A 20,442-nucleotide genomic window follows, 5' to 3' on the forward strand; every position below is an offset into this window, starting at 1 on the left:
CGCCGCATGTCATATATACCAAAGACTTTGATATATACTTTCACTTTGGAGTTTTGATCGCTAATGCTTTGACGTGTAGGACATCGATTAAATTGCATTATTTATTTCAGGCTCTCTTTGTTTTCATGACTTTTTTCTGATAAATGCGTAAATCCTATACAATGCATAAATTCAAATTTTTTGAAATTGTGACATGCGGCATTTTTCCTTGTGTCCACAGGCCACAGATGTATTATAAATATATATGTATATGGTCTAACAATAAGCCCTAAGCTTTGCCCGGTCCGACGGAAATGCGCATGGAAGTATGGAAGTGATGCCAGCGGGTGCAACTTTTTCCGCGCATGCTCGGCCAAAACAGTAACGTATCGATATTAGGATGATGAGGTAGCAGAGCCCTAAGGCAGTTATATTGGCAGAAATGTACCGAAACAATCTCTGTTCCGGACAAAAAGACTCCAGGACGTGTCCTACGAGTTACAAAATATACAGAAGTACACTTGTCATACATTCGTTTTTCATAATCAAATCATATCAATTTCTTAAAATTCTGCGGGGCGCTCAAGGTGCCACATTTTGCTCGAGAATCGTACTTTACCGAGGCTAAAATCACCACGCATGCGCGAGAAAAGCTGCACCCCTGGCGCTGGCATCGCTGCCTCTACCGCTGCACTAACTTACTCCAATTCAAACGGAGTGGTCATATCGTCTTCGGTAGTTTGCTTGTGCGGTCGCTCTCAGTAGTCAGTAGTCGCTCTCAGTCGCTCTCGCTCGTTAGTTGTTTGAGTAATTTTACGGTACTTGTAAGTGCATATCGGCATAAATACTTCGCCGAAATGAATATGTCAGTGGAAAAGAAGAAATACCCATCCGCACTGCCAACAAATTGGCCGACGAGAGATGAATCTGCCAGGAAAAGCCAAAACGCCCAAAACCAGTTATCAACTACGGGGAAGGTTGATGTTTATTATTACAGGTGAGTTTCACACACGAGAATATTTTCTTCGAGTTTCAATGACTCAAACTGACTGTATATTTTACAAATGAATAGTTGAAAAGTAAGAGAAATTGGTGATTCTTTAATATTCGATGAGTTTTCATTTGAATACGCGAATTCTAACCTCAACGATACATGTTTACGGATATTTACTGGATTTTTTTTCAGCCGAGGAGTCAGAAACGACGCATCGTTGGTACCACCGATAAGGCAGACAGCGTCTATTTTTAAACAACCAGTAACAATTTATAAAACCCAGGAGGGAAAAGTGAAGGATATCAAGCATGGGAATCAAGAAAAACCAAAGCAGGTAATTAATATAATTAATACCTTTATCTGCTATACATATCGAACTATTGAAGACTTTTAAGACAAGTTTTATTGACGTTCCCTAACATTGTTATTTCGTATCTGAAAATATTTCTAAACTATGTATTATCAAATTCATCTTATTACACGATGATAAGTCACTTACAAACTTCGTCGCTTTATTTAATAATCGTTATGTTTCCCTCCCATGCACACAAATAATACCCCAACAATTGAATCATTTGTCGTCGGCGTAGAACATTAGATTCTCAATAATCTATTTTATGACATTTAAGTGTATTCCTTGTAAATTCTCATGGTACAATCATCCGATCATTCATTTAGGAAGGAGCCGATAAAGCTGAAGGCAAATACGGCTCCCAAGATAAGCCTAAACAGGTAACATTGTTCGATGTGCTTTATGGAATCATTATTAATTACGTGTTTGTCTCTTTCTGTCTACAAATCATCAATATCCTGTATAAAATATTTTATTCGTATGTAATCGATTATCTTGAACCATCTTAGATGCAGTTGCGTAGTGCATGTATCATTAGGAAATTCCAAAGGATGCGAACGTTTCACAGAATTGCAGATTATAACAAACATAATTCTTGTGTGCAATGTGTAAAAATTATTGTATATTAAGTTCTCTTTCATCGTCTATTTCCATTATTATAAGTATAACACTCGGTCATTATAAAATTCACAAGATTTAACTATACATTCTAATTTTGCTTGTAACATGAAGCAAATACAGTAGCGGACGATAGTTTAAGACCGCTCTAAAGAAGACGATAACTTTTTTAATATTGTACTGTACGATTTGTACTTTTTTGGGAAGCTACAGCAATTAGTTTACTAAAGGATGTGGAAAAAATTTTTTCAAAAATTGCAATCGATCGGAATAGTTGAAAAAATACTAAAAGTTGAATTTTTAACTTTTCTATGTGGGCCTATATCGAAAATTTAAAAAAATACGTTTCGTAGATGTCAATTAAACATATTCGGAAAATTTCGTAAAAATCGGTTGACGTTGCAATGAGCTACAAACGTTTGAAGATGATAAAATCTGCAATTTTTACCATCTTTAAACGTTCGTAGCTCCGATTTTTTACGAAATTTTCAGAATATGTTTATCAACAAAACGTATTTTTTAAATTTTCGATATAGGCCCACATAAGAAAGTTAAAAATTCAACTTTTAGTATTTTTTCAACAATTCCGATCAATTGCAATTTTTGAAAAAATTTCTTTTCACATCCTTTAGTAAACTAATTGCTCTAGCTTCCCAAAAAAGTTTAAATCATATAGTAGAATATTAAAAAAGTTATCATCTTCTTTATATATAGAGCGGTCTCAAACTTTTGTCCGCTAGTGTATATTTTGCTTATGCGATTAGATCATTATGCGTGTTCAGCATCATTCTTTCCTTTGAAATAGTATTATTGTGCTGTAAACGAACACTGTCGTCACCATACACATTTCATGCTGAAAATCTTGCAGTTGTTTTGGGAGAAGCGTTTGGAGGGATTGAGAGCATGCGATCCAGACGGTTTTGAATTCGATGCAATGGACTTACCGAAAAGTTTGAAACCAGTTGGACCGTACATCACAGAAGAAACTCTTCTCCAAAGTGTTGCAACTGCTCTTCATGTTTCGTCGCAACCAGTCACCGGACAAACGGGTTCGAAGACAGCTCTAGAGAAGAATCCCGGGGTATTTCTTAATCCCGATCAACCCCTCGTACAGGTAGAATAGATATTTAGATATTCGATAGGGTGATATACAGTAAACTCTATAAACAGATATCATGTTCAAAGCACACTTTAACGTTATCTTCACACCCTATATAATACAAATAATTATGTACCGGAGGTTCGAAAGGGTATACACAGATAGCAACAGACCATCTATTTTATCGATCGAATACTAGCAACAAACCAACCCTTACACGATAAAGAAAATTCTAATTGTTTCAGGCTGTCTCGATAGCAGACGACGACATCAAGAGGCAGGAGGACAGAGTAGCCCTGGCAAGAAAAAAATTGCAAGACGCGTTACGAGCGGTCCCTTCCTAAACTGTGCAATTACTATTACCTGTATTTCCATTCGTTCAACCTTACTCTTAAGTTCTCGTCATAAACTATGTCATACCGGATTTTATAATAAACGTTTTGTACGGAAACAAACGTGACCACTGTATGATGCTTACAATGTAAGTTCGAGAAACGAAACATAAATTGTTTTTGGTTATTCCAATTCCGTTTTGGCTACATTCACTGTTTCCTCGACCACGGTGCGCGCGCATACTCTAGTATAGAAATTCGCCACCCTTTGCGTCTTTCAAAAACGAAACATAAATTGTTCTTAGTTATTCCAATTCCGTTTTGGCTACATTTACTGTTCCCTCGACCACGGTGCGCGCGCATACTCTAGTATAGAAATTCGCCGCCCTTTGCGTCTTTCAAAAACGAAACTCGACTCGTCGAAGAAAGGAAGGGTTCGCGTTGGTCAGCTGTGGCCGCCGTAAAATCTAATTTCTCTTTTCGTTACGAGCCACTGATAATTCTGGTAGGCGTACACCGTAGTTAGCTGCCATCTGTTCGGATTTTCGGCGTACTCGGAGAATTGAGTCGGGTCCTAGCGGTTACGAGAATTTGGGAATTCCTCGGATCACGGTTCAACGAGGTTCGGGACGGGAAAGGGGCCGCATCTGGCTTCGCACGGACCGGAAACGAGGCCACACGAAATGATCCCTGAAGCACACAGTTCTGCGCGAGAAAAAGTAATAACATGCATGCAACCGCACCATATGCGGCCGCATTATATTAATTGCGTCCGCCGCCTGGACAGTTTTCCATCGTTATAGAATCGTGCAAGTTACGAGGATGTCCCTTCCATTACAATGGTCGTTTTTAATTTAAAATACATTCCCGATCGCAGAGAACATATTGTCTTTTTCGAAGAAAACTTTTGTATGTGAATAAATTTGTGTCAATGATGCATGTCTACTTACTTGTTACCATCCTGTTGATTCTAATACTTCGTTGGGAATTGAAGTTGAAATTTGAAAAATTCAAGAGATGAAATTGAAAGATTGAAGTTGAAATGGAAATTTGAAGAGTTGAAATTGAAGTTAAAATAGAAGAAGTTGAAATGGAAATTGAAATTTGAAAAATTGGAGAGTTGACATTAGAAATTGAAATTGAAATTTGAAGTTGAAATCGAAGAGTTGAAATTGAAATTTGAAAAATTGAAGAGTTGAAGTTAAAATAAAAGAGTAGAAATTGAAAGCTGTGTAGAGTAGAGTAATTCGCAAGAGCGGGCACTGATTACATCTATTCATTTTTGTCATAAATGCATGAAAACCACTGTCTAATTATATTAGCTGCCGGTTGTAGGACGAGTAACGATCAGGTGAAACAACGACCATGAAAACCATTTCATTGATGTGTGTATACTGAAAGGGAGCGTAGAGTTAACAATCGGTATGATGTGAAATCTATAAACGGTCGTTCAAAAAGAAATCACCGATCGACGCGCGAATGAAAAAAATAATAACGTGAAACCGACGCCTGAAGCAAACCGATGATTGTCCGTGTAGTTTCTGAATGCCTCGTAGCACGTCAATCTCCTTGGAAGTCTCCTCCGATTGGGTTTCCACCTTAATTATCGAGGATCAAAATTCGTCTGGAGCGGAAACTATTTCTCAACTACCGAGGCTTAATGTTCCCGAGAGAGAAAGAGAGAGAGGAGGAGGCGACGGGTGTTCTAAATCATCGGTTCGGGTTAGCCGAAAGTGGTCGGTCGAGTCGACGCGGGTCAACGAAACTGCAACCTTATGCGTGGATCCCACAGGACGCGAAAGTCAATGGCGTAACCAGTGCAACGAGAGGAACTCTGCGAGAGTAATAGATTCTACCGACGAAACGGTTCGTGTTATACGAAGTACATACCTACATACACACAGCCATACATACATTCCCGAAACATCTTTCTCAGCGGACGACAGTAGCTTTGTGCTGTGCAGTTTTGTACGACGATACGAGCGTCGTCGTCGTCTGGGAATGGGTGCGTGCCCCGGGCCCCGCACAAAAGAATGCTCGGGCAGGTATACGGACGTCGGTTTTCAGGTAAGCACAAGCCAGGTAAGCCAGGTAAGCCAGGTGGTAACCTCTTTTTTCACTCCGTCTGCCCTCTCCACTGCCATTCTCCGAATCCCGACCTCCGTCCTTTTCTCATCGTCGCTCAACAGCTGTTTCCCTGTTCGTAAAGGGTCGTTCTCCCTTATTGTCAACTGGCTCAAACGAGAGAGGGAGAGAGAGAGAGAGAGAACAGGGAGAGAGCAGACCTCTTACGTCCTCCAGACGAAAGCACATGTCCCACTTTAAATCGTTATAATTCGTCGAACACGTTTGTAGATCCTGTCTAATCGGCCTTACGTGTTCACCACTTTGGTAGTGTACACCACGTGTGCGTGATATACCGGCAGAGGAAGTCTGATTGAGGATGTGACCCGAATATTCAGTACACATTGTCAAGGATACAATTAATTCGGCTTTTTAACGCCGTTGTTCGATGCTTGGCATCGAATCGTGTTAGCAGAATTTGTTGACACACCGAGTCAGAACAGACTTGTGTTGGAGATGCATTTTACCATATGATCGTCAATAAGGTATTGATAAACTAGGGAGTAGTATTAAGATATCATGTACAAAAACGTACACGTTAATGAAATTGAAAAAACAAAAGGAGTGCCTTGAAGGGAAAGAAACGCTCTTTCTATTGCTTTTTTGCACAAGATTCTACGATAATTTTTTCGCTTTCTGGAGCCAGTTACAGTTGAAAAGCCCATATTTACTTCAATGTTGAATAACTCGAATAAAAAAAATCGCACAATATGCAACAACCACACAATTTACACAGGAAAGATAGCCCTTCCAAATGATATTAACGCGATTTATCAAAAAATTTTGTTGCTCCGCGTGTGTGATGCTCCAAAGTTGCACAAAATTTTTGTTAACCGTGAATGTTGTATTCATCTCGCTATAACTTTGTAAAAAACCAACATAGCAACAATTTGAAACAGAGCGTGTGGAACTAGAGGTTTCAGGCTTTCAAGCCATTGTTTAACGATATCGATACGGCAATTTTTCACGGAATTATGATCACATAAAGTGGGAGCAATTTTTCGGGTTCGCACAAGTGATCCCTTAATTCTTTTGAGGAGTGTAGTTCTTACATATTTTCGACGTGTGTTTTGACATATTATAGTATGTAGTTAATACAGTTAAAGGTTCATAATCCATACGAAATGCCAGAGTTTTACTAAAAACCAGGGGTGTTCTAAGACTTACTATGAGCGGGAGTGTAATTGCACGTAGGTTCGGCGGTCATTGTGACAACCAACGGCAATGTCGCTTCGATTTCATTCGGCCACCGCGGACTCCGCAAGAATTCCCACGAGCAAACCGACGAAACGGCGAGAACAATCAGACGCATTAAACTGTATTCATTTCATGTAGTCGCAGTTGGTATCCGATAAAACTTAATCCTTGGTTAAATGCCGTTGCGGTTGATAGAATATATGCCTTCGCGTGGTCAAGCGACAGAGAAACTGTAATCCGAGGCGAAAAGATCCACCGTTGATCGTTTTATTTCCTTCGGCCATCTCGCTGGAATTCGAACGACTCCAGGGCTCCAGTGCCGTTCTCTTGAGCCGATCGAATTCGCGGCTTTCTGCAGAATTAGATTCAGTTAGCGAAAAACTGAATTGAATCAATCTTGTGGCACATTTTATCAGCTTCAATTTTGTATTGAATGGTCTTACCGCTAGGACTCATAGTTTGCGAGATATACGCGGAAAACCGAAAAGGGGGATCTTCTACGTGCCTTAAAAATTGTATTCCTTCTATTTCCCTCTACAACTTTTCGTTGACTGGACTAAAAGTGTTATCGGCCGACTCTCTCGCGAGCTTTCGAATGTATTGCGAATCTGTACAGAGTTCCATGAACTAAAATTGGATGGAACGATCCTATCTGGCACGTATCGCAGATTGTATCTCTGGTTATGTCGAACCGCATTCGTGTATAAATAGAAGCGCTACTATGTGTCCTGCTATCGATCTTTTGAGCGGGTTTGAGGGGGTTCGACCGAGGATAGCCGGGTTGACCGCACACATGGTGAGACACGCTGGGACCGGCGCGGTGCAGCACGGCTCGACGGCTCTCCGGTAGGAGTTATCGACTGAAAAGCATTCTGGCATTTTGTAGAGCGCGAGTATTAAATGCATGCCAAAACGCACGGCAAATTGTTCGTCATCGACGGTCAGCTGAATCACAAAAGCCGGATTAGCCGTTGGCCCATAAAAGTACCGAGAAAGAAATAAGCATTCCAAGAGAGTAGTGGGGAGGGAGGGCATAATGGAGTAGTCCCGAGCGGCCGGTGAATAACATAATAAAATTTAGAAGCCGATCGGCCGGGGCCTTTTAAGAACTCGCGCGACAATAACCGCTGTGCTTGCCTGGCTTTCTGTACCTTTTAAAAACGAGAAAACGCAGGCCATGGTACCGTCGACTCCTCCACGGTAACCTGGAAAAACTTTTTATACGCCGTTTCGTACCGCTAATTTACTTTATGTCTTTATAACTTTGGTACCGGAGCAGTTGAGATACCCATTCTACGCGGGATAATCCCTGTATCATTATCACCTGAAATATGATCTTCAATAACTGTATTTTTACCGCGTGAACTTTATGGATGTCACTGGTTTACCTTTATTTTACAATAGTAATACGTGTAATGTCCAACCGGGGATCTTTAGCTAATTTAGGATTATGTTTTAAAGCGTCATAAATTATTTACGATTTAAATCTATTCGTGTTTACACTTCATTGACGGGTGAAAGTTTTTACTGTTCTACTCGGTGTGCAATAAATTGCGTAATGGCAACGTATTCTTACGATTCTATTGAAAACTGCACACGCAATAGCTAATCTGTTACACAATTTTTATTACCGATTGTTCCGAACAGTTATATGTACATACATGGTACATACTAGGTTGTTGCGTATGAAATGTCCGATTTTCGGCAATGACATTAAACATTAAACAAACGCAATTTTGTACCCAACGAGTCTATTTTGACCAGGAACATCGAATTGTCATTTGAGTACTCGATTTGTGGCAATTAAACTAACCGAATAGCTGTTCCGTTGAGGATATCGGCAAGACGAATGTGTCTACACGAGATATCATGAAAAGTAAATTTTTAGAAATTATTAATTAGGTCTGCGAACTAAGCATTGCCACTTATACAGGGTGTGTCCGTTAAGTTATGTCACCATATTTTAGGTATTTCCAGTAGTGCAATTAAAAAATGTTTTAGACAAAAGTTTCTGTCTGTAGTTGCGTTTTTTCAAGGTTTAAATAGGGTTTGAAGTGGAATTTTATGAATTAAAATGTGCAAACTTTAAGTTGCTATAATTTTTAAACGGTGCAGTGAATCGAACCCAAACTTTGGTAATTGCATATTCATAATTTAGTAAGAATTATATCTTGTGAAATTTTCAAAAATTTTGTTGCGTTTTTCTATACCTCCAGAACATTCTTAACAAAACGTTAACGCAACGCATAAATCAATAAAATTATATATGACAGATAAACATATGAGTGAAACACTCGGTCATCCACACGGTGCGGTGGTATAAACATTCTTACAATTCTTACATATGCAACAACCTACTAAATTCAATAATGATTGTAGGGAAGTTGAAATGATCGTTGTACGGACCACCCTGTATGCCGCGTCCATGGAAACAGAGACGAGGCAGGCATCAATTAATAATGGTTCAAGATCGGAACACGGTTTTCTTGTAAAAACCGTGTCGAACCGAAACCGGATCGACACCGAACACTTCATTTTTCAGGCGTCGGCCCGAAGGATACAATCAATTTCAGCGAGATCCAGCGGATAAACATCATCAGCTTGCAAAAGGCCTTTGAAAGGAGGCGTTGGTCCATCGCTCTCCGCGGAAGAACAGCTGGGGGACCTTCGACTCCCAACTGCTATACACGTAATCGATGTCGACTGACTTTCTCTCTCGTGGGCCCGCCAGACGAGACAGCCGGATAGGCGAGAACACTGTCCACGGGATTTGTCGGTTCGATCTTTCTTTCCAGAAACCGTCTGTTCGGCTTCCTGCGTTCCAGTTTCCAACAAACTCGACAGTTTGGTAGACTATACCCAACCTTCCCCGTGAATATTTCACGTCCTGCTCGTCTCTCATAAGCGCTTAGTGTTCCTTCGCTTAGTGTTCCTTAGTGTTAGTTCCTTCTCGAATTGGCAAGTAATTGTAATTGAAATTACATTTTGCCCAACTCTGCTGTCCAGCACACTTTTCCCATATTGCAACACGTGTCCTCAACGAAAAATTCCCAAATCGTTGGATTGGACGCAATGGACCTGTATCATGGCCGACTCGTTCACACGATCTCACTCCACTTGATTTTTTCTTATGGGGGATATTAAAGGGTACGGTTTATCAAGAGCAGCCCACGACACCAGAAAGTATGAAGGAACGAATAATTGCTGCACGTGTTGATATGAAACCTGAAATCGTCGAAAGAGCTGTACAATCTGTTGTTTTTCGCCTCACGAAATGTATCACAACGGAAGGACATCATTTCGATCATTTATTGCAGCAATAAATGTGATTATTTACAAGTTCAAGATCATGATAGAACTTCTGTTACCGTTGAAATCTGAAATGTCGCTGAAAGTAAGTTCTGCATTGATTAGCAAATTTTAGAGTTCACGGTCATTTCAAGGTCGTGGCTATTAAACGTGGATGAATGCACAATAATGTTTGCTATAACATACAACAACGACAACAAAAATGTGTATATATGTAAAAAAAACACGAGTGACCTTGAAAACAACGATTAAAAAATTACAATTTATAAAAAACGATTCGATTCTTCCATCTGACTTTTGTATTTTCAGAGATAGAGGAGATACTTAGGTGTCCTGTTTTAGACGAAACACCCTGTATTGACGATAATATAGAATATAGATCGTCTAGGGCCCGCTTAACGCGGCCCCCAGCTCCAACAAAACGGTCTTGGAAGTTCGTCTCGCGTCATCCACGAACAAAGCTTGTTCCACGCGAATCACCGACTGATCTTGATTTTCCTCGACACTCGAAGTCATTAAACTTCCGTTCCCGCATAGGACGTCGACGAATCCAGATGCACACGCACACCGGTGCACCTCGTGTGCATACAGAAGCGTTCACGTGGATGCGTGTACACACGGGAGACCTTTAAAGCTCGGTCATGGTTTCCGTCTGACCCCATTGTTCGTTCCGTTCCGAGGCCAGAAAAAAGTTGCTCACAATCAGATCGAAATCTATTGAACCGTCTGAAAAGCGAACCTTTTCTTTTCGTTTCACAGCGCGCGCTCCCTCTTCTACGTCCTTCCTCGTCGTCCTGTGTTCCTCCGGCTCCTTCCACTTTCGAATCCAGGGTCTCTCCTCTAGCGTCTCTCCCATCGATCCCGCTCCCATTCCCTTGCATCGCGACGAGAGATTCTCCGTCTCTCCCTCTTATTCCACAGATTTCAAATTCGTCAGGGGTGTCGCAAGATCTGTTCGCGACGAACGGCAGCCGCGGTCAATTCCACGTGTGTGTGCTTCATTTTCTCGCGAAACGGGTTTCAACGCGAGAGAAATTACCTGGCGGCCAGATCTTCTTTCGAATACAGAAGTACGCCGTCATCGACAACGAATTTGATCCACAACAACTTAAGACGACCACAGTATGTATTATCATACAGTATTATCATATGTATTATCATACAATATTGTCATACTGTGTCTCAAGTCGTTGTCGGCCAAAGCTATTGTCGAACAAATCTGGAGTCGGAGAAATCTGTGTCGGTGATTTCCATGGGACCCATTTGGGATATGGTTAGTGATTTTGCTTACAAATCACCAACATAATTGTAGCACTACGCGTTGACCCTGCTTTACTTCTGTGTGGCAGTTTCGATCGCGTCCCGTGCAAATTTCCATACTATATGAGTAATACGTTTTCTTCTAATTTAGAAAAACTCAATTTTCCTTCAATTTTCGAATACCGTATAAATTTGTCATTGAAATAATGATCTTTGAAGAACTCCGCGACAGTACGTAGGAGTACACGCGTCATACTGACACACAGGGATTCTTTCGTAACAAATTCGACTTGCAGTTTTGACATCATTATTTTCCATGAACAATGCTAAGCATATGTGTTTCGCATTAAAAAAATAAAAGTCACAAAGTTTCGGGCAAATTTACCGACAAATAACAGAAAACAGAGTACACCTTAATTCGCGAAAACTGTGTCAAATTGACACGAGGGACGGATGCGGGTTAAAAATGGAATTTTCACCTCTGAAATCGGGTATACAGCCCACTGTACTTCCTGACAATTACAGATATGGTCTAACAAGCTGTCCAAGGAATGGACCGAGTATCGAGTGGGTGCTCGGAAGTGGCAATACGGCCCTGTCTTTCAGACACGTTCTTCAGCGGCGTGGCGTGCGTCGCCTCCGGCACCGCCACGCCGTCGTCGTCGGCGTCGTCGTCGTTGTCCTCGTAGTCGCGATCAACTCAGAGGCCAGCAATGCGGTTCTCCCCCATTGCACCCTGGCGATCGAAATCGAACGAAATATTCTCTCGCCGCTTGCTCGCGCGGATTTCATATACATGTATACGCGTGTACCTGCGCACACAGAAACCCCGCAGGGACACGAACGATCCGGTATTGCAGGCCGCGTGTAAAGACGAGCTCTCGTGTGTGCACGGGTGGATACACCAGCAGCCACGACACCGAGGTGGTGGGTACCTACACCCATAACCATGGGCACGGGACCTCGGTTGGCTCAGAAAAATCGCCAAGGTGTATCCAGAGGGACGTGTGAGTGCGAGCGTGAGCGTATACGTGCACGCGGAGAGAGCGAGCGAGAGAAAGAGAGTATATTGGCCTGCGCAGAGTCGGTGAGGACACGGCCGAGCCGCTCCGCAGGAGTTGCAGCAGTTTCGCAAAGCAACGACAATGATCACCGTGGAAGGCAACCGGTTGCACGCGCTAAAAATACGATGAACGACGCGGAACGCCGAAGAGGAGTTAGTTAATGCGTCGGCCGGCCAGAAACTGTTCCGTTCGTTATTAAGTTGAACGCGAAGAGGATGGGCTCTGCTGGCGCCGGACCCTGGAGCCCGACTATGCGCGTGCCGGCGCGACCGACGTCGCCCCCTTGCCGTCAGCCTCGTGTGTATTCGTCTCGAAGGGTCCTTACACGGGCCCGAGGACACTTTACGGGAGCACGGGCCTTTGGGTCCACCTTCCGCCGCGCCGCATCGCGTCGCGTCTCTTCCCATCCGTTCTCTGTTCGTCGCCGCGCCGGTGCTGTTATATTCGTTACCGTAATTATTAGCCTGCTCGGCCGATGGAAATCTATCGAACCGATCGTTGCGTTTCGGGAACGCCTGTAATCCACGCGCTCGCGCGGAGATCCAAGGCTACATCTTGCCGCGCAAAGAAATACGTTTTTTTAAAAGTATGCCATTACACAGGTTAATGTATAACATCAGGCCTGATAAGATATAAACGCAGCGCGGCTCGGTTCGTTATTGCTTGTAATAAGCCGCGACGCCGAGAGTGCACGCCGCCGCGCCGCGCTGCACTGCGTCGTTCGCCAGACCCGGCTCGGGTACGCCACCGGACGAACCGAACGGTATCGTGTTGCAATATCTTGTCTCGGGGCCCCTGCGCTTTTTTTTCGTAACAAGATCACGGTGAATCTGCGAAAATGGTAGCCACGGCGTAACGAGAAATTCAAAGTAGCGCGGCGAACGGTCCGGTGAACGATTGGAAAGCTCCGCGAGCCATCGCGTCGGCCCGGTCAGAATTCGTTCTGCTTTTTCTGATATTCGTAATTGGATTCCGCGAAAAACCCAGCCGATCTTACTCTGGCCTGATTAAACGTTCACATTGTAGGTACGCACCTGCCACCTTAAGACGCGCGAACCCGATGATTATTTGCGTACGAGCGGACAACGTGCGCCGGAAACTTTCGAATTCGCCCTCCTGTTCTACTTCTAGCTTTGCCATTTTTTAACCTAATTTACAGTATCTCGTGTTAACCCTTTGCACTGCTTTGTCGAGTGTGACTCGACATCGGACAAAGGAAAATGTAAATGAAACGTAATAAATAAGTCGTATTTTTTAGTTAAAAACAAATATAAATTACGGCAAAATGTGAGAGCTTTATTTAATATAATTAGGAACTGTTCTTTGAAGTAGATTTCAAGGTTTGTATATGTACATCAACGGCAGTTCCGAAGCTTCGAAGTAAAATAGCAGCCCTAGTGCCGACACCAGCATGAGTTCCACCGCAATTATATCAGAATTATAGCTGTCATCGATTATCAGCTGATTACACAGAGTGATTACCGAGGCAATTAGATCGATGAATAAGCGGCTGACACGCACGTGCGCGCACACGTTATTTTCACACTCGAGTGTCAAGCGGAGGAGTGACGGTGCGCATATGTTTCTGGGGGTGGAACCACCCCTGCGAGAGGGTGCACGCGCGCTGGCACGTTGCAAGGCTTGGCCGTAAATTGGGCATGGGTCTCGGGGCCCGAATCGGCCGGCTCATCGTCGCATCGATAAAAAGAGACAAGCGGGAATGTAGTTTCGGGAAGCATGTACACGATAACTCCGAGGTATTTACGAGCGAGTTGAGAGAGCACGAGCTCTCGCCAGAAGTCGGCAGGTGCTCGTGGCAAAAGGTGGCGTCCCGAGACAGCCTTGAGAGAGCGTGCACAGGTCGTTGCTTTCGGAGAACGATGAGAAACAAAATTAGTCGCCTTTGCCGAACGAGAGCTCACGTAGTTATTCCGTTCGCGAGAAAGTTTTCGGGACCAATGCCGGAGATACAGCTTTGTTCTTTCTCGCCGGCAGAAGGTAATTTGTCGAATGACTCGCCGTGACGCGGCCGGCGAGCAGGTTTCCAGAATTTTTCACGGTGCCGTTTCACAGATTTTTGGTACCTGGATAATTTATTACGCGCCTCTTAACATAATTTCGAACAGGTAAACGAAAACGGCCGAACGGACTTTTCTACCGTCTCTCTCGAGGCTTTCTAGACATTTATAAGACCTAATTGAGGTGAAGGGATATTATTATGATTTATTGTCCGCCGACAGGTGTCAGCGAGTCGCAAATTCGGCAAATCTTCGTCCCTTTGCTTCACTCGACGACGATACCTGCCGATTGATAAAGTTTACAGCGACGCGGCAATAAAAAGATACCAAATTTTCGTCCAGTGAATCTTTTATACTTCGCACACGAGATACCGAGGCGCAGGCAGTAAAAGTTTCTGATATTCCGGAATGATTCTGGAGCGTCTCGGGCTGTCCTCGAGAATGGAGGACACGAGGCCCGATTGCACGGGCCCGTCTAAAAATCGAGCAATCGGTCGGTTCTGGGGAGAGGACGAAGGGTCGTCGGCAGAGAACAATGGATCACGGTTGCACCTCGGTTCAAGGTCCGCGGTGCATTTAGATCGGTTTAGACCCGAATTCCCCCCTTTTCACTCTCGACAAAGCCCCCGGCTGGTCGTACAGGTGCGGTTTTTGCCGAACCGTGATTTTCAACGATTATTAAGAGGTTACACGTATCGACTAAAGCAATTACATCTGGTAATCCTTGGCGTATCGAGCACCTCCGACAATTAGAAAGAAAGGAGGAAGACAGCGTGTTTCTTGTATCGCGTTCGGCTGTATACGTGCTCCGAACTGGTTCCTTTTAAAAAATTATCGCCAGCGCTCCTTTAAAGAGAACCCGTGAACATAGGGAGAGGGGAGGATGTCCCTTTATTAAGGTGTGCTCTTCAACGAACGCGTAACGACCCTCGGGTTTTTGCGATGCCCGATGAGAATGGAATTTTAATGGGTTTTTCTGCAAGAATTAACGATCCGGCTTTTTTTTCGAGAATTCACGCTTATGTTAATCGCCCGAACGTCCGAGAAATTGCAACATCGGCTGCGTTGTTGGTCCCCGCGATCGGCGACGATTCACGCACGCAACACGCTCTCTCGGAGTCCGTGGAATCATCGCCGACGGAGTTCAAGGACGACAGATCCGAGGAACTTAACCTAGCTTAACCGATCCATAGTTAAGATGCTCTCCTCGAAACCTCGATTACACAAAGTTAACCCTTCTACACGGATTACACGGCACAACGTGTTCATACGTGACGCGTCGAGGGGCGATCCCGTGGAAACAAGTTTAGCGAGAGAGTCGAACATTTCGACGCGACTGAAATATTTGTCCGCGGGAATGTATCCTCGCGGCACGAATTTGTAAGCAACTTCCAGAGACTGCTAATCTACTAATGATCGAATCAGAAACGGACAGAAATTTACGGTGAAAGAGGTCGGATCGTAAACGCTTATCGCGCGGGGACGTCGACTATGTATATAATTAAACCGTAACAAAATCCCGGGGCAAAGAATCCGACTTTCGTATCAATACTGCGCGCGGACCGGTCGAGATTTTCTTTGAAATACTCTCGAGACGTCGTGTCTAATTTACGGCGTGATAGAGTCTCAAACGATCCAACTACGGTTTACGACTCGAACGATGCCTCGCTATTATTTCTCGGGAGTCGTAAATTTCCTTCCTGTTGCATTTCCCTTGCGCCGCGGATGTTGCCGCAATGACTGCGCGCACCTCGAAAAAGTACCCGGCGGAGCACGTTTGCTAGGCACCCTATATGCATCGGCGGAGGTCGTTGACGGGTCTGCGGCGCGTCGCGTCGCGCGCCGCGGAGAGAAAAGGGTGTTGTATCGCGAGGTTCGCGAGTGAACGACACCGATGCCGGCGAGCGTTCATGGGAAACGCGGTGTCGTCGCCGGTAGTCTCTGGGAGCGAGCGGACCGGGGATAGATCGAATCGACGACGGACACGTTGACCCGTGCGCTGATCAGAGTTAACCATTGAGATGTAAATTCGTCAATAATAAAAACAAACCCGACGAAGACAGGGTATTCCATTTTCGAAAAATTCATATTTCAGTCCAGACAATAAGGGTGCATTTATAGTGGAGCGGCGAGCATCGATGATAACGGCGCGGTGAAAACAAACCAACATTCGTGACAACATTTCGACACATACTAATGAAAAAGTACATATGTATTTTCTTTGTTTTTCTTTTTTTTTCACCCGCACAGCTCACCTCGCTGCTCCACTATAAATCCACCCTAAGTTGGAATTAAGGTGACGGTCCGAACAATGGATAATTGAATTAAAAACAAGGTGACGCTAACAGAATATGAAAGAGCAACCCTCGGGGTCGAGGCGTCTCAGTCTGCCGCCGCTAGATGGAGCTAGGGTATCGAAAGCTAGGTCCGGGGCTGGCAATCACCGCCGTGGAAAATCGGTGGTGCAGCCGGCGCGGCGGATCTATAGGGAAACTTCGGAAAGGCTCGCGCGCGCGAGCACGAGCGGTAATACGGAGGGGGTTGCAAGCCGGTAGAGACGAGAGTGCACGCGCCCGTATCCGGAGGCGAACGAAGCGCGGCGCTCTCGGCCGGTAGGTGCGCTCGCACTTTGTACGCCGGTTGGTCGTCGAGTGGTGGGGAGGGGTGGTACACGGCCACGTGACCCGTCCGACCAATCGGCGAGGCGCATAGCCGGCGTCCGGCACATGGCGGCGCGCCGGCTGTAGCACCCGCAGTCGCAGTACGTCGCAGTCAATCGCAGTGTTAACACGAGCGAGAGGGTAGTTGCACGCGCCTGCCTTCGAAAGGAAAGATCGCGGTGAGGGAGAGACAGCGACAGTGTGAGAGAAAGCGAGAGAGAGAGAGAAGGATAGAACGCGCGTGGCGAAGAGAGAAAGAGAGAGAGCGCGGCGCCCCTTGCCTCCGTTTTCAGTGCTTCAGTCGCGCGACGACGCTCTCGGACGCTTTAGTCAGTCGGCCGGTGACGAGGCTCCCACAACGTGATACACGCGCCCGTTACGTTACGTTACGTTACGTTACGTCGTCCCGTCGAAGGCGAGAACGAGAACGAGAAAGCGAACGAGAGACATACAGGATAGAAACACAGAAGGAAGGACGAACGAACGAATTCTTACATATATATATATATATATACATGTATATATATATACGCACGTACATATAGAGTTATATATATATATATATGTATATCGGTTAACAAATACAGAGCTACAAACGAAGAAAGCAAAACACGAGTTGTATCGGCTAGACGACGATTTTGACGGTTGCTAGTCGCGCGCTCCCGAGAAACACGAATATCGTTTACGAACTGCGCTCTACACACGATCAGTGCGAATACATCGAGAAGGCCATTTTCGTCGCTGGCATTAACCACGCGGTGAAAGAAAGCGCGCGCGCGAGTGAGACGGGGAACGATCGACGGGAAAAGGACGTGCGATCGTGGACGAGACACGAGATTACGAGCGGGTAGGCCCACACGTTTCCAGTGTGCGAGCAACACTCACGCCGTGCGGCCGAGTATCGTGCGCGCCGCACCGAGTAGGAGGGACCCCGAGCGAACAAAAAGGAACACACCAGATAAAACCGATCACCGGCGGCGGAGCGAGTCGACGATTTTATTTTTGTACGGTGCATCGTTGGTTTTTGCTCTTTATCCTGCGTACAACAGCGTATCTCCTTGTTAACGGTCGCGGGTCTCGCGTGACAAAATAAACCACGCCACTCTAGTCCTTCGTCCTAAATAATCGCGCTCGCGTGTGTGTGTGTGGTGTACGGCTCCGCGCGTGTGTGTTTTATATCGTCCGATCGTTTCGAAAGCGAAGACTTTGTATCGGCGCGGATCAACACCCCGTTCGATCGTACGAACACGAGATACAACGAGATTGTGAGGATCTGGACCAGAGAGAGAGAGAAAGAAAGAAAGAAAGAAAATCAGTGCGAGGATCGGCGAATTATTGCAGAGATACCGTGGCTCGAAATCTGTGCAAATACGAACGTAATACACACACTCATATAAACACACACGTTATCATTGACATTGCCGGTGCGACCGAAACGCGACGAGTTTGAATCGAACAGCATAATGCCGACCAGTTTATTCAGAGAAATGGATCGCGGCGCCAATGGTGGTGCTGCCACTTCCCTCGAGGACCAACGGGCCCTGCAATTGGCGTTGGAATTATCTATGCTCGGTCTCGAGGGCACCGCCGGATGCCCGGGTACCGGCACAGGAACCGGCAACGGAACAACCAACGACCCGGACCCTCTACAAACGACACCGGCTGGTGTTTTCGAGGAGGCACGCTCGAAGAAGAGCCAGAACATGACCGAGTGCGTGCCGGTGCCTAGCAGCGAGCACGTGGCGGAGATCGTCGGCAGACAAGGTACGCGCGAACATAACCTCTTAGAATCCGTGGATCCAACTCCTTCGCTCTCGCGAGGTTCGCGATGGCGGAACGGTACGGGTATTAGGGTTGCCATACGCATTCGCTTTTCACTCGCAGTCACATGTTTTAACCCTTTACTACTGTTCACTGGTACACACCAGTAAAGCGCTATAATTAGACTGCGGATCTTTATGCGTTTACGGAGAAATTGTTTCGGCGAAATATAAAACGGTAAAAGATTTGAAAAATTCAAGAACTTCGTAATGTTTATTTTAACGTAACAAAGTCGTTAAGGGATGAAATCAATTCTTATGTTGTTCCTGCTTCTTACAGTCGATTCAAAACGTTTTTATCTTGCACAATGATCCCGCAGTGTAGTTGTAATAGAGAAATGACGTCGCCGGTGGACTCTAGTGACAGTGGTGTAGCCTGATATATCTTTTATCGCGAAACTTTACAAAGTATTTGTAGAATGCAGCTAGATATTTCTTAGTACGTTATGTGGTCGGTTGTTTACGATGAGAAAGCATTGTTTCTAGAGTTGTATCTTACAAAGATAGTTGCGAAGGATGGTTGTAATTAGTTTAATTCGAATTTCGTGGAAATCTCGAGGAGATTTCTTTTTTTATTTGAGGCTAGAGGGTGAAATTACTGTTTGGATCTTGATCCTCGCGAGGCCAATTTGTAGAGATACGAAACATAGATATGAATTGAAATTAAGTAGTTTTTCAATACATACTAACATCTGATTCGTAATTTAATTAATCGGAAACATAGTAAGTTAACCTTGTAGACCGGCCGCACTGATGTTCACGCGGAAGCCTATGTAGTTTGCAAATTGTACATTATTGGGTTAATGCGAAATTGCATCACGATAAAATTCAATCTTGGAATATGTGATACCTGCGGTACTTTGTTATAAGTTGATTAGTCATTTAGTTTCCGTCTACGTACCAAGTGCGATGTATACTATAATTGCTCTTTACACTGTGCACATAGTTCGGAGATAATGGCACTTGTTAAAGAAGTATTGCGCTGTCTGCATTTAATTATATCAGAATTTAGTGACAATGGTGATCATTAGACTGCGAAACTTTATGCGAAATAAAAATGTTGCGGGTACATAAATCGTGGGAAACGAGAGCCGAGTGAACGGTTCTTTCTTTAATAATTTCGGTAAATTGAAAATGATACATTGACGTTTCTAAATCGTCTTAGTCTGGTCACTGTTTTAAATTGTGCTTACCCATTTCGTGATTCATTAAGGTGGCTCAGGTCACCGCTAAAAATTGCTGTACCATTATTATTGTTGGTATCTCATTAATTACTAGAAATTTAAATATCTATCAAATTAAAAAAATCATATGGAATGGAATTATTCTAGGTCGGAAGAAATGTTTAATTTCCGAGTGATAATAGCTCCGAGTGCAAAGTTTTAAGGGACAAGACTCTCTAAATGGATCATGATATACGACGTGAAAATGTATAGTATTAAATTAATTATGCTTTATCATGAAGAATATACGTGTTAGCGTAAGAATTTACTTTTCGATCGAAATGGTCGGAGTGTGAGAACGACAATTCTCCAAAATGTCGTCTAAATCGATTTCGAAGTCGAAAACTTGCAAAATTTTATTCGTTTCTTTGATGGAAAGTTCCCTAAAATTAG

At 44.2% G+C, this 20,442-nt stretch overlaps 2 protein-coding genes and 1 long non-coding RNA gene across 5 annotated transcripts in view; 2 read left to right on the plus strand and 1 right to left on the minus strand.

Moving 5' to 3' along the window:
* The first annotated feature begins 836 nt into the window (after positions 1-836).
* Mbd-like (methyl-CpG-binding domain protein 2) lies at positions 837-4,309 on the plus strand. 3 transcript variants are annotated; one of them, XM_076432419.1, is made up of 5 exons: positions 837-976; positions 1,166-1,307; positions 1,652-1,705; positions 2,812-3,057; positions 3,288-4,309. In XM_076432419.1, exons 1-5 carry the CDS (start codon positions 837-839, stop codon positions 3,384-3,386), a joined length of 681 nt encoding a protein of 226 aa, XP_076288534.1. In that variant the 3' UTR covers positions 3,387-4,309. The 3 variants fall into 3 exon arrangements, with proteins under 3 accessions (XP_076288534.1, XP_076288535.1, XP_076288536.1); XM_076432420.1 differs by having other exon boundaries at positions 2,812-3,024; XM_076432421.1 differs by lacking the exon at positions 1,652-1,705.
* LOC143213005 (uncharacterized) lies at positions 3,491-8,064 on the minus strand. The gene is made up of 2 exons (XR_013009839.1): positions 7,139-8,064; positions 3,491-7,047 (listed from the first exon to the last, which is right to left on the minus strand). It is a non-coding gene; the product is annotated as an uncharacterized LOC143213005 (long non-coding RNA).
* Positions 8,065-17,119: 9,055 nt separating this feature from the next.
* LOC143212998 (RNA-binding protein MEX3B-like) overlaps positions 17,120-20,442 on the plus strand; it is a 75,100-nt gene continuing 71,777 nt past the window's right edge. Inside the window, exon 1 of the mRNA XM_076432411.1 lies at positions 17,120-18,770. Within this exon, the coding sequence (XP_076288526.1) occupies positions 18,470-18,770 (301 nt within the window). The 5' untranslated portion in view covers positions 17,120-18,469. The remainder of the gene's footprint in view (positions 18,771-20,442) is intronic.

This window comes from Lasioglossum baleicum, chromosome 10, assembly GCF_051020765.1.
Source record: "Lasioglossum baleicum chromosome 10, iyLasBale1, whole genome shotgun sequence".
Taxonomy (NCBI): Eukaryota; Metazoa; Arthropoda; class Insecta; order Hymenoptera; family Halictidae; genus Lasioglossum; species Lasioglossum baleicum.

Excerpts from the sequence above, each read along its gene's own strand:
- Mbd-like (XM_076432419.1), top strand. The coding sequence starts at position 837 with ATGAATATGTCAGTGGAAAAGAAGAAATACCCATCCGCACTGCCAACA. Across the intron at positions 977-1,165 it reads GTTGATGTTTATTATTACAG|CCGAGGAGTCAGAAACGACG; the intron begins GTGAGTTTCACA and ends ATTTTTTTTCAG. Across the intron at positions 1,706-2,811 it reads CCCAAGATAAGCCTAAACAG|TTGTTTTGGGAGAAGCGTTT; the intron begins GTAACATTGTTC and ends AAAATCTTGCAG.